Source organism: Hesperophylax consimilis, chromosome 21, assembly GCF_061612785.1.
Source record: "Hesperophylax consimilis isolate HC1 chromosome 21, BYU_Hcon_1.0, whole genome shotgun sequence".
NCBI lineage: Eukaryota > Metazoa > Arthropoda > Insecta > Trichoptera > Limnephilidae > Hesperophylax > Hesperophylax consimilis.
The window spans coordinates 30,048,951-30,062,815 of NC_142856.1; the positions used below are offsets into that span (position 1 = coordinate 30,048,951).

The following is a 13,865-nucleotide window of genomic DNA, read 5'->3' on the forward strand; positions in this document are numbered from 1 at the left end:
TAAAATGAAGTATGTTTGCAACTTTAACTAAAAACTAAATAGTTAATATTTTTTACTGCATTTTTATTTATATATGTTGTCTGTAAATATTAAATATAGTTCGTACAATAATAATACTCAAAATAATTAACTACTGTTTAATATTAGGCTAAGCAATTATGAAGTGTGATAAATAGTATTTAAATTTACCTTTTAACAATGAACTAATTAATTAAATACTTTACTGTTCACATTGCAGACGGATTTTTATTTTTTTAATTCGTAACTGCAAGAACATTATTTGCTGTTGATGGATGTAATTAAAATAAATTGAAAATCGTTGTGATGTTGACTTTTTTATTTAAACACCTAGTATAAGCACGGAGGCTAAATCGAATCCAGTTAAATTAGTCTCTCAGTAGCTGGATGTACTGTACACGGGCCGCAGGTAATTTAATAGTACTCAAATGCGCCCAATTGTTGAATTTGGCAGCCACCTCTGGTCTGGAGCACCAAAATACCTGAAAAAATCTTTACTCTATGCGGAAACAGGCTGTCCGTTTGATAGATTACCCTGTCTTAACATGCAGATTGCAATATTTAGAGCACAGGCGTAAGGTAAGTATGTCCTTCTATCGGTATTACAATAGAAATTGCTCCCTCCGGCACCGGTGCATAATCGGGAAACACGCCAAACGCGCGCCCAACATATGTACACGGTTGTTATTTGTCATGTGAGATCGGGTCGCTTCTACGACTCGTATAAAGTTCAACAGTTCGGCTGTAGAACGATTTATTGTTCATCATGTGTTTCATCCCTCCTGCAACATAGGTATCTTCAAAAACCATGTTCACTCCTTCCTCACCTCAAAAAGCATTCCCAGAGATGACACAGGCCCCGAGGGAAATTATTTTCCTCAGGGCCTCCTGTGTGGAATTAATGTTAAAAAATCTATTTTCTAGCAACGTGGAAGCTGTTAATACAAAACAGGGAAGTAAAACAAATCATTACGTATTTATAAAATATGATTATTTATTTTTCATTACTGTAGGTGTTATATTAAAAGTAACAGAATTCAAAATCATTAGACTACGTAGGTATTTGCATGAAAGCTTTATGAGTATTTTACATAGGAAATTATATAACATATAAAAAAAATCTACACTTTTTTACGTGTTTTTAAGTTATCTGTCAAAAGTTACATGGCATTACCAGAACTATTTTCGTATGACACGCTATGCTGAAAAATACAATAAATGCACAAACAATAAAATGCTCAAAATGAATATTTTGCACAGAAACAAAATAAACCAGTTGGTAAGAACATAACGTTTTTCTAAAAATGTTGAAAAATTTAACTTTTCTAAATACAAAGATCTTTGGATATTTCTTACTTATAAATTTTTATTTATTTATTGGCACAAGTTTGTGGTTTTTGTTGTTGAGAAAATACTGTTTTAAACACACTTTGGAATTTTGTCAAGAAAAATATAAAATATATATGTGTTTTACCTGTACGTACTGATACAAGATTTGTTATTACTGTTGTATTCTATAAAAATAGGTATTACAAATGTTCGAAATCATTTTTCATCATCAGGAGAATGGAGTGAAAGGGTGTAGGTATTCCATGATATATTTCATCATCAGGAGAATGGAGTGAAGGGTGTAGGTATTTCGTGATATATTTCATCATCAGGAGAATGGAGTGAAAGGGTGTAGGTATCCCATGATATATTTCATCATCAGGAGAATGAAGTGAAAGGGTGTAGGTAATTCATGATATATTTCATCATCACGAGAATGTAGTGAAAGGGTGTACGTATTCCATGATATATTTAAGTACAAAACATATTTTTTTAATATTAGAGGAATGAAGCATTTCTACGATAAATATCATTTAAATAGAGCGACGGTATTCTCATTTGGAATTCCCAAAATTTCGCAATAAAAATAAAAATGCTTTGCCCCAATTTTTTTTTTCCAATATTTTAATGTTTGCATTTGAATTGATCAATTTAACTCATTGATGTAGAAATACTAAAGTGCTAAATGCTGAAAGTAAATTTAATTCGTGTAAAGTTTACATAAATTTGAGAGTGATTTTACTCGTGGCGCGTGACGATTGAAAAGAAGTATCTGGTTATAAAATGACCGTAATACGTACCCACGGTAACGTCACGTGTAAGAGGACTTATTAATAGATATAATACAGGTTGTCCGAGAAAAACGTGCACAATTTCGATAGGTGATTCTACATTACAGTACAAGTAAAAAAGATAAAAACGAATTATTTTGAAATTTCAAGTACTAGGGTAGTTTTCAGCTACAAAGGTTGAATTGTTTGCATGTAAAAAAAAATAATCTTCCTTAAAAAAATTTTTTGTATGGGAAAAAAGACAATAGAATTGAAACAGAATTTCTAAAAAAGTTATTGATATTTTTTACTTCTACCATTATGTAGATTCACCTCCCGAAGTTTGTCCACTTAACCCACAGACACCCTATATATCCGAATAGCATCTGACAGTAGTAAATCATTTAACATGAATCAAGGTATCCTTACAGGTGACAAAATAAATACGCAGGTTTTCATCCGTCGGCAGAAGACTTACAATTTTTCGCTAGTAAAGTCATTTCAATTTATTGTAAACACAAATGGTCGTAATGTAACAGCGATCTCAATGTATTGTAAACAAAACTGGATGTAATGTAACAGTCGTCTCAATTTATTGTAAACACAACTGGATGTAACGTAACAATCGTCTCGAATTATTGTAAACACAACTGGATGTAATGTAACAGTCATCTCAGTTTATTGTAAATAAACTGAATGTAATGTAACAGTCATCTCAATTTATTGTTAATTACAAATGTAACAGGATTCTAAAAATCTTACAAATCTATTTCTCTAACAGTGACAAGTGTCCCATTCTACGGTAATTTTGTTTTAAACTATTTTGTTTTTTTTTGGCAAGGATACCTTACACGTTTAAAGAGTTCGTTAGTTGTTAATTACAGGAATTAAATTAAAATAGTTTTATTTGAGAAGAATATAACATTATTAAATCTAAACAAAACGTGAAACAGACCAAGATACAGAAAGAAAATAATTTTGGAATAACTTAATAAGTAAAACATCAAATTATAATATTTAATTATTGAAGAAATTATTAACCATTTTCAAACGAAAATTTGAATAGAAAAAAAATACCGTAGCATCTATTACTAGAACCCAGGACCTTCGCCTTACCGGGACACTGATCTAACAACTGAGCTAATGGTGCCCTATCTCCTTCGGTAATGTTTAACTGTATCATTCTTCGAATAAGAACTACCAACATCATCTTCATTTTCTCACCGCACATTTTTTATTGGCTGCTATCTTTATGAACGATGGCGAGATTCATCTCGAGCTAAATGCATTGTAGATGGTGTCTTAGATAAACATGTCCCATTTTTATTTTAGTGTGCGACATCTATTGACTTTTCTACAAGTCTAGAGCGTATATTTATTTTTGGAATAACCTAATTCTGATTTTTCTGTTTCAAATTTTCGTTTAAAAATCGCTAATATTGTCGCCAATAAGAACATGTACACAGTAAGTAGGGATATATAATATATTTAATATATCTGCAAGTAAGGATCGAACTCAGATCCTCTTTCGTACCAGGACAACGCTCTTACCGCTTATCCATTGATAAGTGATTATTTTCTGTCGTTTTTGTCGATCTCATTACAAATTTATACACTAGTTAGATTTATCAATTGTGAAGAATAGTAATAAGTTGGGTATTCAAGCGATAGATGGCACTAGTCATAAAGCTTACTCCAGAGTCCGACAGATGTAGCTAGAGTGTAGCAATTTCCTGTGGGATATCATTGAAAGACAACAAGCTTCTAGAATCAGAGAATCACCAACCCTCGGGTAATGAACAGTGTAGCTAAATCCAGACTTATTAATTGTTACGTAAATAAACACAATTATAGTAAAAGAACTTTATACTTTATCAAAGAGTTCCCAACACAGAAATCTGCAAGTAAAGCAGAGACATAACATTAATGTTATTATATTCTTCCCAAAATTATTAAATTGCATTGGTGTGTTGATGGATTAATCTTTAAAAGGTTATTCCAATAAGATGAATAAACTATTTAAGTTTTAACATTCTTTGTGATTGCGAAATCATTTCTACATCAATGAGGAATCACATTGTTAGATGCCACTAATACAATCAACTCAACATTGAAGAGTCATCAACATTATGCTAAATTGATGGTCTCTGAATTAGTTTTGGCGGTGCGACGAGGCTTTTATTACTACTACTATTGGTGACAGCGTCCAGGGGATGACAGCCACTAGGGATGGGGTCTAGAGTAGGGGTGGTCTCATCGCTAGGACACTCCCCTTCGGCGGACTTGCTGAACTTCTTGTCCCGCAGCTGCCTGAACTCGTCGAATTTGCGGTTCAGATCGGCGTCAGACTTGTTTCTGCAGGAGTTGATCTTAGTTCCTTCGGGGATGTCATCTAGATTTTCTTCGTCCACCTCCTGGAAAAATTAAAAGGTTTCAATCAATTTTGATTAGAACTCAAGTCTAGCGATAGAATTTATTTAAAGTAGCTTCCCTCGGGGCCTATGCCATATTTTAGGATGTTATGTGGAGAGTCTTTTCAAAAAAAAGAAAGGAGATGAAGTTCAGGGAAGAAAAATGTATGATAGGTGGGTAGGAATTTGGGAGTCAGTGGGTCGAGGAGTGACGGACATATCCATCCTTTCCACTGCGGTACAAAACGATTGGGTCCAGAAAATCTTGCTGGAGAGGTAAAATAGTCTCTCTCAACCATTGTCCAACCGATAGCCCTGGACAATCCGGCCCCTCACGCAGTATATGGTCAGACGCATCCGCCACCAAGATCTAGAAAAACCTCACCCATGAACCCGGGCACCCCTTCTAAGTCGCCAAACGCAGCGAACCACTTAGGGAGACCTACGGCAGTGGTGTTGGTTATCCAATAAAGGGTTTCCCATACCCGCCTCCTAAATGAAAAAAGATTACTCGCGAGTCAAGCTTGATATCACAAAAAAATATTTTTAGCTTTACATATTAATGGTTATTTGGGTATTATCTTCCAACAGAAATGGTAAAATTCAAAATAAAACCATTTCAGTCAGCGACACTGCTGAATAATGCCGATGGTTCTTACTACCAGATGCAATCAACATTTTAATTGATAATAAATTAATATAATAGCTCTGATAACATTAGATCAATGTTCCCTATTGTGTATTTATGTGATAATTACACTATGGTTTCAGGCTATACTTCTGTATAAATAGATTACACATCATTGGTAATTCTTATGCCATGTTAGCTGATATTTTTTAATGCCTTTATTGTAGTAAAAAGCTGTACTGTTTGTTTTTGTATCTTATTCATTTCCTTTATTAACTTTGTTAGTTTCACAGACATAGGAATTAATAGACGAGAAGATAATGGCGAGGGGTAAAATCAACTGTTGAAGAACGAAGGGCGTAAGGCTGACTGTGATTCGTCAATAAATCAATCTGACAGTAAATAGGCATCTCGCATTATAATATCACCATTTACTTCTTAAAAGTAAAATCTGCTTTGGAATGAATAGACATTTTTACATGGGAGCGCAAATTACTCGCCACGTTATGAACAAATTTGCGAAGTCCAAATTCGGCAAAAAAATTCGGTTGTATTTTCAGAGTCGAATATTTTGTTTAAGTATTTAGTTAAGACACTTTTATAAATGTTCATAATTTACTTCCCAGCAACCAACCAGCTTTGTGTTTCGCGTCCAGACGTTTCTCGATATGATGTGTTTCTAAAACTGATCTATATTATACGATGTGAATATGCTTAAAATAAAGTAAAATAATGCTTATATATGGAATGTAATACGACAATTGGGTTTATTCTCTTTTTCACATCTATTTTTACAAGTTTTCATAGTACAAGTCAACATTTTGCCGTGTTATTTCGTAAAATGAACCGATGATGCCTCGACCATAGTTCGCACAAGAATGATGACGTCACGTTTTCAAATTTCACTTGAGGCCATACGCCAGCCCAGCCGGTTCCAATGGAACCGGTATGGGGAGTGGGGATAATACGCTTTTAATCACTTAGGGCAGGTCTACTAATATTCATATGTCTATGGTTAGTTTATATTTTTTTATTAGTTTATATTTTTTATCTTTTGTTTTGTTTATTTTTTTCTTCTTTCTATATTGTATGATGGACGTCAATGTCTATCATTTACGTAAATGGCACTTTTGCCGTTAATTATAAATAAATATTATTAAAGGTAATAAATATTTGCCTGAAACAAAAAATATAAATTGAAAAAATCTTCCGAAAAAACATAAATACCGCCGACGGGAATTGAACTCACACCTTCAGGTGCACGGAACCACTGTGTTACATCGGCATATGTTTAACCGCCAAATAATTCAATAAATACTAGTATTTCAATTAATAATTATTGTTTTTTGATGTTTTTTCTTGGAAGTTTTTTTTCAATTTATATTTGTGTTTCAGGCTAATAATTATTGCTTATAATAATTTGTTATCCTTTGTGCTTTGCTTAAAATCTTATCTCGTAAAATTTACTTTACACCTAAATAAATAAATAATGGCAACACATATTTACTTGTCATATTATGCATTTTTCACAACATGATTTTGCATTTTTACTATCTTAACATACACTTTAAATTGCAAGTTTTCATGCAATCTGGGACTTTTTTCAAATGAAAATAATAAACCTAACTGTATACTTTTTGTTTTCGGTTGACTTTATTTATTGATATTTGGCATTATTAAAATTTGGCGACGATAGAAGCCTTCAAAAATACTAAAAAGTCGAAAGATTTATTTTTACCATTAATGTTTTTGATTTTCACCTTGAAAAAATCATTTTTTGCAGAGAAATCGACGAAAAAATCTTACACCAGTATTGTTATGAATGGTGGATATGAAACAAATAATAAATGAAAATATAAATTACACCTTTTTCAAAGATAGATTTTCTTCAAAGATAGGTTGCAATTTCACTCTATGAACAAAATAGTAAACTAAAATTGAAAAGCTCACTGCGAACTTTCCCAATTTTCAACAAAAATATTTTATCAAAGTTCACCACCAAACCTGGATTTCTGCGAAAGTGACGGGCTGCGTGCGATGCCTGGCGGAATTTCCCCGAAGCTTCTTCCTCACGGGCCGTCGGTAAAGCAGAGAAGTTGGCTCAGGATAAACAGTGTCCATCTGTTGAACACCAATATGAAATTATTATTATGTGGATCTATTTTGGTCACTGAATTGTATTTTTGTAATATTTGGCCTAGTTCTTCAACGTTATATCGAACTGGAAACTCACATCTGCATTTCTCATGTGAGGAACATTGAAAATTTTAGAAGTTTTAGCAATTTAACTGAAAATTAGATTATCAGCAAGCTTTTCGTGCTGTTCGCTAAATAACAGCATTCAAATTTGAATTGATTTACAAACTGACAAACTGCTTTGGCATTTAAGCGGGTATTAATAATAAAAATAATAAAAAATAGTTATGATGAAAAAAATACTACGATTGAAGAAGTAAAGGGCACAAAAATATTTATAAAAATGAAAAAAAATGCAGATAACACAATTAATTAAATATCATCATTGTTTTCACTCATCGGGTCATAAAAAAAAACATTTAAAAAAATAAGATATTCAGTTAGTATACTGTTGGGTTTATTTTCAAAATACGATTGTAAAAAAAAAATTATGTGAAACAAAAAAAGATTCCCAACTGTTACCAACCATCTGTTGAGACAGAGACAGAGTATGTTGATGACAGAGACAGCGGCTAAGGGTAGTGGGGAGGGGAAGGACATGGGAAAGAAGAAAGTGAGGAAGTACCTATATTTTCAGATCTGGTCATCAAACACGGCCAAATCCATTTCAAGCATCGTTTCAATTCTGAATGGTTGTCTTACATCAAGACGATATCTTGCACTCTGGAACGTGCCGCAAATAAACTACATATTTTTAAATTAGTAATTTGTGAAATAACACAAAATGATCAAATAAAATTTACTGGCACACGCTGGGATTTGAACCCGCGACCTCCAGCTTGCTAGTCGAGAGCATTACCCCTCGACCACCGAGGTCGTCAAATCATGTAAACGTATTATATGTACAATTTTTTTAGAAACATGCAATTTAATGATACATTCTTAACATTTTCGGTACAGCGGTATATTCTGAATGATTTCATTAAGACCTGCCAAAGAGATCATAAAGATAAAGCAGCATTCAGAAAATTGGCGCTCGGATAGGCTTAGTGATATATGCTCTCAAAAATATATATTTAATAACATTAAATAATTATTATTGCGGCGAATGAAAACATTGATTAAAGGTGAATAGTTTATTAACATTAATCGTCAGTAACTAACTACTAACTTACTATCAAGGGGTGGGGCAGAGAGGACGGAGAGAACTCGGTCTTGGCAGACACACCCTGCCTCATTCACATTCATACATCATAGAATACATACTCCTCTGTTATTCCGACTCTTGACATTCCCCGACTCAAGTATTTGGTTCACTTGATCCTGCCATGTCTTCCTCGGGAGTCCCCGATTTCTTCTACCATTACACTCCCTTCTTCGTTCATCCGCTCTACATGCCCAAACATTCTTAATCTTACTCATTACGCTTACATCAGCTTTGCATTCTTTTCGAATCTCCACATTTCTCACACGATCATGCATATTTAGTACATTTAGTAAATTTAGTACATTAAATACATTTCGTACTTTTAGTGCATTTAATGTGTTTGGTATATTTAGCATATTTAGTACATTTTGTATACTTACTGAATGCAGTAAGTATACGAAATGTACGTTTGGTACCTATATATTTAGTGCGTTTATCTACTTAGAGAATAGTCAGAATACCATAAATCTTTAATTACTATCTCTTTCTACTCCCACTTTCATTCCACTACTAAAACATATATCAAGATCTGAAGAGGTACATTATCAATCTTTTTTCAAGCATTAAGGACAGGTTTTTTCAGAATTTGATCAATTCATCAAATTCAAAAGTTGATTTTCAAGTTCTGTGAAGGTTCTATTCATGTTCTATTATGTTCAGTTTTTTCACAAAACTGAAATAATAACAGAACAACTCGTCCTAAGAATACTTAGTCATAGGTGAATTTATATATATTTTTTAATTATGATGATATTAAATTTTACAAACATTATTATTTTTATTAAATTTATATAACTAAACCATTTTTTTCTATATCATCCAACAAGAGTAGTGAATAAAAATCCACTGCATAAAATCATAGACCTCCAAATTAATAGGCTTGCTCTAATGTGAAATCTGGTTATAATGACGAGCTGGAGACAAACCACGTGACCATATTTTTGACAACAGGAGGTTTCAAGAATGCTTTGAACAAAATATGACATCAGTCATTGTATATTAAGTAAGTACATTTACCATTGAAGAGCGCACATTGAAATAACCAGATCATGCGCAGAAAAGTAAAGTTCGTTAAAGTAATGCAAAGGCTTCCAGCGTTGTTAATTGTGGGACTTTTCTACGCAGGATCTGAATGTTCGTTCTTGAACGAATTTAAATTGATTGAGGTGGCTTAATTTTAACATATTTGTAAAAGTTCTAACTAAATAGTGTAAAAATTATGAAATTTTGGAAACAAGTCCGAACTTTTGTTTAACCGATTTGGGATTATGTAGTTTGCAATTTGCGCGCCATTGTAAAAAGGACTAGAAATTCGTAAGCAGGTTTTATTTAGATTAGAACCAAATAGTCATATTACAATGCGAGTTGCCTGTTTACTGTCAGACACATAATTAACAAATAGCCGAAAGTGGGACTGTCACGCCGCCTCCAGTTCCCCGCTTGGTTTGTTCATCTTTCCCTGAGAGGCTCTTCTATTAATTTGGAAGTCTATGGCATAAAATACATTTTAGATAATGTCATAAATCACTTTGTATCGATGTTAACTTTCAATTAATTTCACAACATTTTAATTTCACAAAGAAGAATTACTAAAAGAAGGTAACATTATAATGAGAATATTAGTAATGTTGTGTTTAATATCAGATCTCACCGTGTTATAAATAGGATTCTACCAGAGTAACATAATTCTTAAGGAGGCCAGTACGTAAATCAATCAATTTAATTGTTTATGTAATTATCGGATACAAAAATATACATGGAAATTGGATTACATACGCAATTTAATATTGAACACGCTTGGTACATCTTCCAAATCACATAAATAAACCTCCTAATCTGTTCGACAGCTTTATTTATTCATGTCCTTCTAGACAGACGTGAAGCAACGTTTATGACATCCATCAAATTTCAGTTTATGAAAACGTTTGATTATATTATAAACCTTGGTGAAATTACAATCGGATATTTTCACAAACTATGAATACCGTTAAAACTCTGTGGGAAATTTAAAGTTTATTCTTGTGATCATGATTATCTATTAAAAATAGATATTCATTTATGGTTATTGATTTCAAAAACGATCTAAAACCGCTCATTCCGAAACGGTTTCAACTTAATACAACGTCATTATGACGTAGAAAGCGCCACTTTCTGGTCAACGTCAAACATTTTCATAAATAAAAACGAACGTGTCATTTTGGCGGTAAATCGAATATGGCACATTTTAAATTTTATTAAGAATCTCTTCAAATTATTGGTAATTCGGTTAAAATCGAGACTGCAGACCTTTAACGAATTAATTAACAGGTTTCCAGATACTCTAGTACATTTCGAATACATCACGATGTAGGAATAAGTATTCAAATACGTATATTTTGTAATTGTTTAGCTAGTGGTGTTATTGGTAATCACTTTAAAAACGGCATTGCAGGCCCTTAACAAATGTATTGACAGGTTTCCTGATTACCTTTCTGTACATTTTGAATACATTATTGCATTAGTTTATCAGTAAACCTCTCAATTTTTTCGTTAATGGCCTGCAATCCCATTTCTAGGGAGTACTAATTATCGAAACTTATTTTTCTCCGTGTAATAGGGATACAAATAGTCCTGATTTACGCCATAAATTTGGGGAAAATTTAATATCATAGATGTATAAAGATCCATGCCACATTTCAGTTCCAACTAAAGATTAATGATTTGATAAATTGACGGAAGAAAGCAGAATTATTGGCAGCGTATTATCTTAGATTTGAAGGACATAACGAGGGCGTATCAATTGTTTTCTGATGGACTAGAAGTGAAACAGATGGTTTTTAACCTACAATGATTGAATAGAATTTTCAAGGAAATCAAAGAAAATATATCTGCCTCTTCGTAAGCGCATGGAATACGTTTATCTCTCTAATAGGCGTACAACTTGTCAGATGAATAAGCCCCCTTTGTAACAAATCGTTACTATCCAAATAATCCTATTTAAATGAAGTCATCAAAATAATAATCTGATATCTGTATTATTATCTTAATAACTGTTCAGTTTAATGTTATTGCAAATGGAATTTATTATTTTTTAAAAGAACAGTTGAAGTTTTTAAACAGCATCCCCAATGAGAAAATGTTAATTATGTAAGTGAAGAAAATTTACTAAACTCGGAATTTGTGTGTTTCAAGTAATATTACTCAATTTCCGGATCAATTTTCAGACAAATTATCCGAACAATTTTTTCCCATTTTTCTGGAAGAAATTATTAATTATTAAGAACGGGAATTTGCGCGTTTTTATCTGATTTCTTTACATTAATCCCACACAGTAGACCCAGAAGAAAAAAATTTCCCTCAGGACCTATGTCATCTTTGAAGATGATGAGTGGAGGGTTAAGGGGAGAAAGGAGAGGAAATTCTGGGAAGGAAAAAGGAATGAGGGGTGGGTAGGAATCTAGGAATTAGTGTATACAGGAGTGTCGTATAAATATATCCCTCCCGCTGCGGAGCAAAACGATGGATCGGGAGACCAGTTAGAGAAGTCAAAAGTTTCAAAACCCGCCTCTCCCGATCTGGTATACCACGCAGCTTTTGGGGAGGCACATCCTGAGGTGTTGGTTATCCAATTAATGGTTACAGCATAAATGTAAAAATAAATAACATACATTAATCCTTTAAACTAAATTAACTATTTTCACAGGACTTTTCCTGCCTAGTTGACAACACAACTTAAATGGGCGGTACCTTTTAAATATTGTTTTTTTTTTATGTGAATATCGCACAAGAGTTCCAATTGCTCCCAACCGTCTTGAGACAGTGAGACTATAGCATCCACAATTGAAGTATGTTGTGATGCTGAAATTAGTGGGGAGGGGAAAGAGATGGGGAAGAGGAAGGTACCTGGCTATCCAGATCTGGTCACCAAACACGACTAAATCCATTTAAAGAAATAATTCATTTTTTAATGGTGGTCTTTCCCCAGGCCTATTTTGAGAATATCTGTTACTCTGAAACCGTAATTACTCTGATTTGTACCCGCGACCTCCGGATTCGTAGTTGAGAGAACTCCATTTAGTTCCATCATGCCAAAACATTGAAAATAATGTTTCAAGCACCAATTTTCATATGTTTGTTTAATCTTAAACACAACAAAAGGCTGAATGAATATTCAAGAACAACCGTTTCTTATTTAAGGTTATTTTTTAACCCAAATTTCGGATTCAATTCCTAGCTGTGACCGTTGAACAAAACTAATGTCATATCTTGATCAAAAAACTGCAAATAACGTGACTTTTTCAGATTCGCTTTTGGCCGCCTCCAAATGGAACTATTAAGTCGAGCTATAAGGAAAACTTGTATTCGAACACCCGTTAATTCAAAATTCACATGCTGGTAAAAAACAATAGAGGCTCGACATTCAAATAAATTTTCCTTCCACTCTGGGATTTAAAAAATTCGAACAGGAATAGCGTCTGAGAAAAATAATAAATAATCCCGATCATAAGTGTTGCTTCATCGCTAGAGTGTATTTTAGTGCGAGCTTGACGTCATACGTCTTACTAAATGCCGGTGGAAGGTTTTCCATTAAACACCTTGGGATGGCAACATTAGTCTTCAAATTAAACAAGAATTTATTTTCAATTGGAACTGATGGATGTCTTTATTAAATAATCAAATTTAAAAGAGAATCTTTTCAAGATTAGACAAGCTATTATAGGGACTTACCTATAATGCATGTTCAATATGGGAGGCGGGTATGGGTACCCCAAGTAGTTCGCTATGTCTGGTGACTTAGCAGTTGTGCCTGTGTTCATGAGGTAAGATTTGTCAGGGTCTTGGCGGCGGATACATCTGCCCAACTACTGCATGGCGGAGATCGAGAGATTGGTTGCGGATGGTCTTTTTACTTCTCCAGTCGGACTCTCTCGACCCATCGCCTTGAACCGCAGTTGGAGTAATGGATTTATATATCTTTCACTCCTGGACACATTTACACCCAGTTCCTACCCACGCCTAGTACCGTTTTCCTTCCTGAAACTTTCTCCTCTTTATTTCTTTGAATAAAACCACGACACGGCTTCCCCTAAGATGACATAGACCCTGAGGAAAATAGCTCAGGGCCTTCTGTGCGGAACTTTTTTACAGGATATTTGTGAAAGTAGAAATAAAGTTTAGGTGCAGGTAAACGAGAAAGATAATTTGACTCTTGTTGGCCTTGGCCGTCAATAGTGCTGCAGGGCAAGGGTGCTGCACGTCAATATTACCGTGTCTCGTCAAGATTGCTGTTCACATATTATACAGGGTGGGATAAGGTGCACAAACTTCGGGAGGTGATTTCACATGATTGTTCAAGTAAAAAGGCAAAATTACTCTTTTCGAAATTT

The 13,865-nt window shown here is 33.6% G+C and overlaps 1 protein-coding gene across 1 annotated transcript in view; it reads right to left on the reverse strand.

Moving 5' to 3' along the window:
• Positions 1 to 3,965: 3,965 nt before the first annotated feature.
• The window catches only part of LOC149413834 (uncharacterized), an 85,304-nt gene continuing 75,404 nt past the window's right edge, over positions 3,966 to 13,865 (reverse strand). Inside the window, exons 2-3 of the mRNA XM_089644816.1 lie at positions 7,161 to 7,277; positions 3,966 to 4,531 (exon numbers count right to left, since the gene is read on the reverse strand). Coding sequence (XP_089500942.1) covers positions 4,250 to 4,531; positions 7,161 to 7,277 — 399 coding nt within the window. The 3' untranslated portion in view covers positions 3,966 to 4,249. The remainder of the gene's footprint in view (positions 4,532 to 7,160; positions 7,278 to 13,865) is intronic.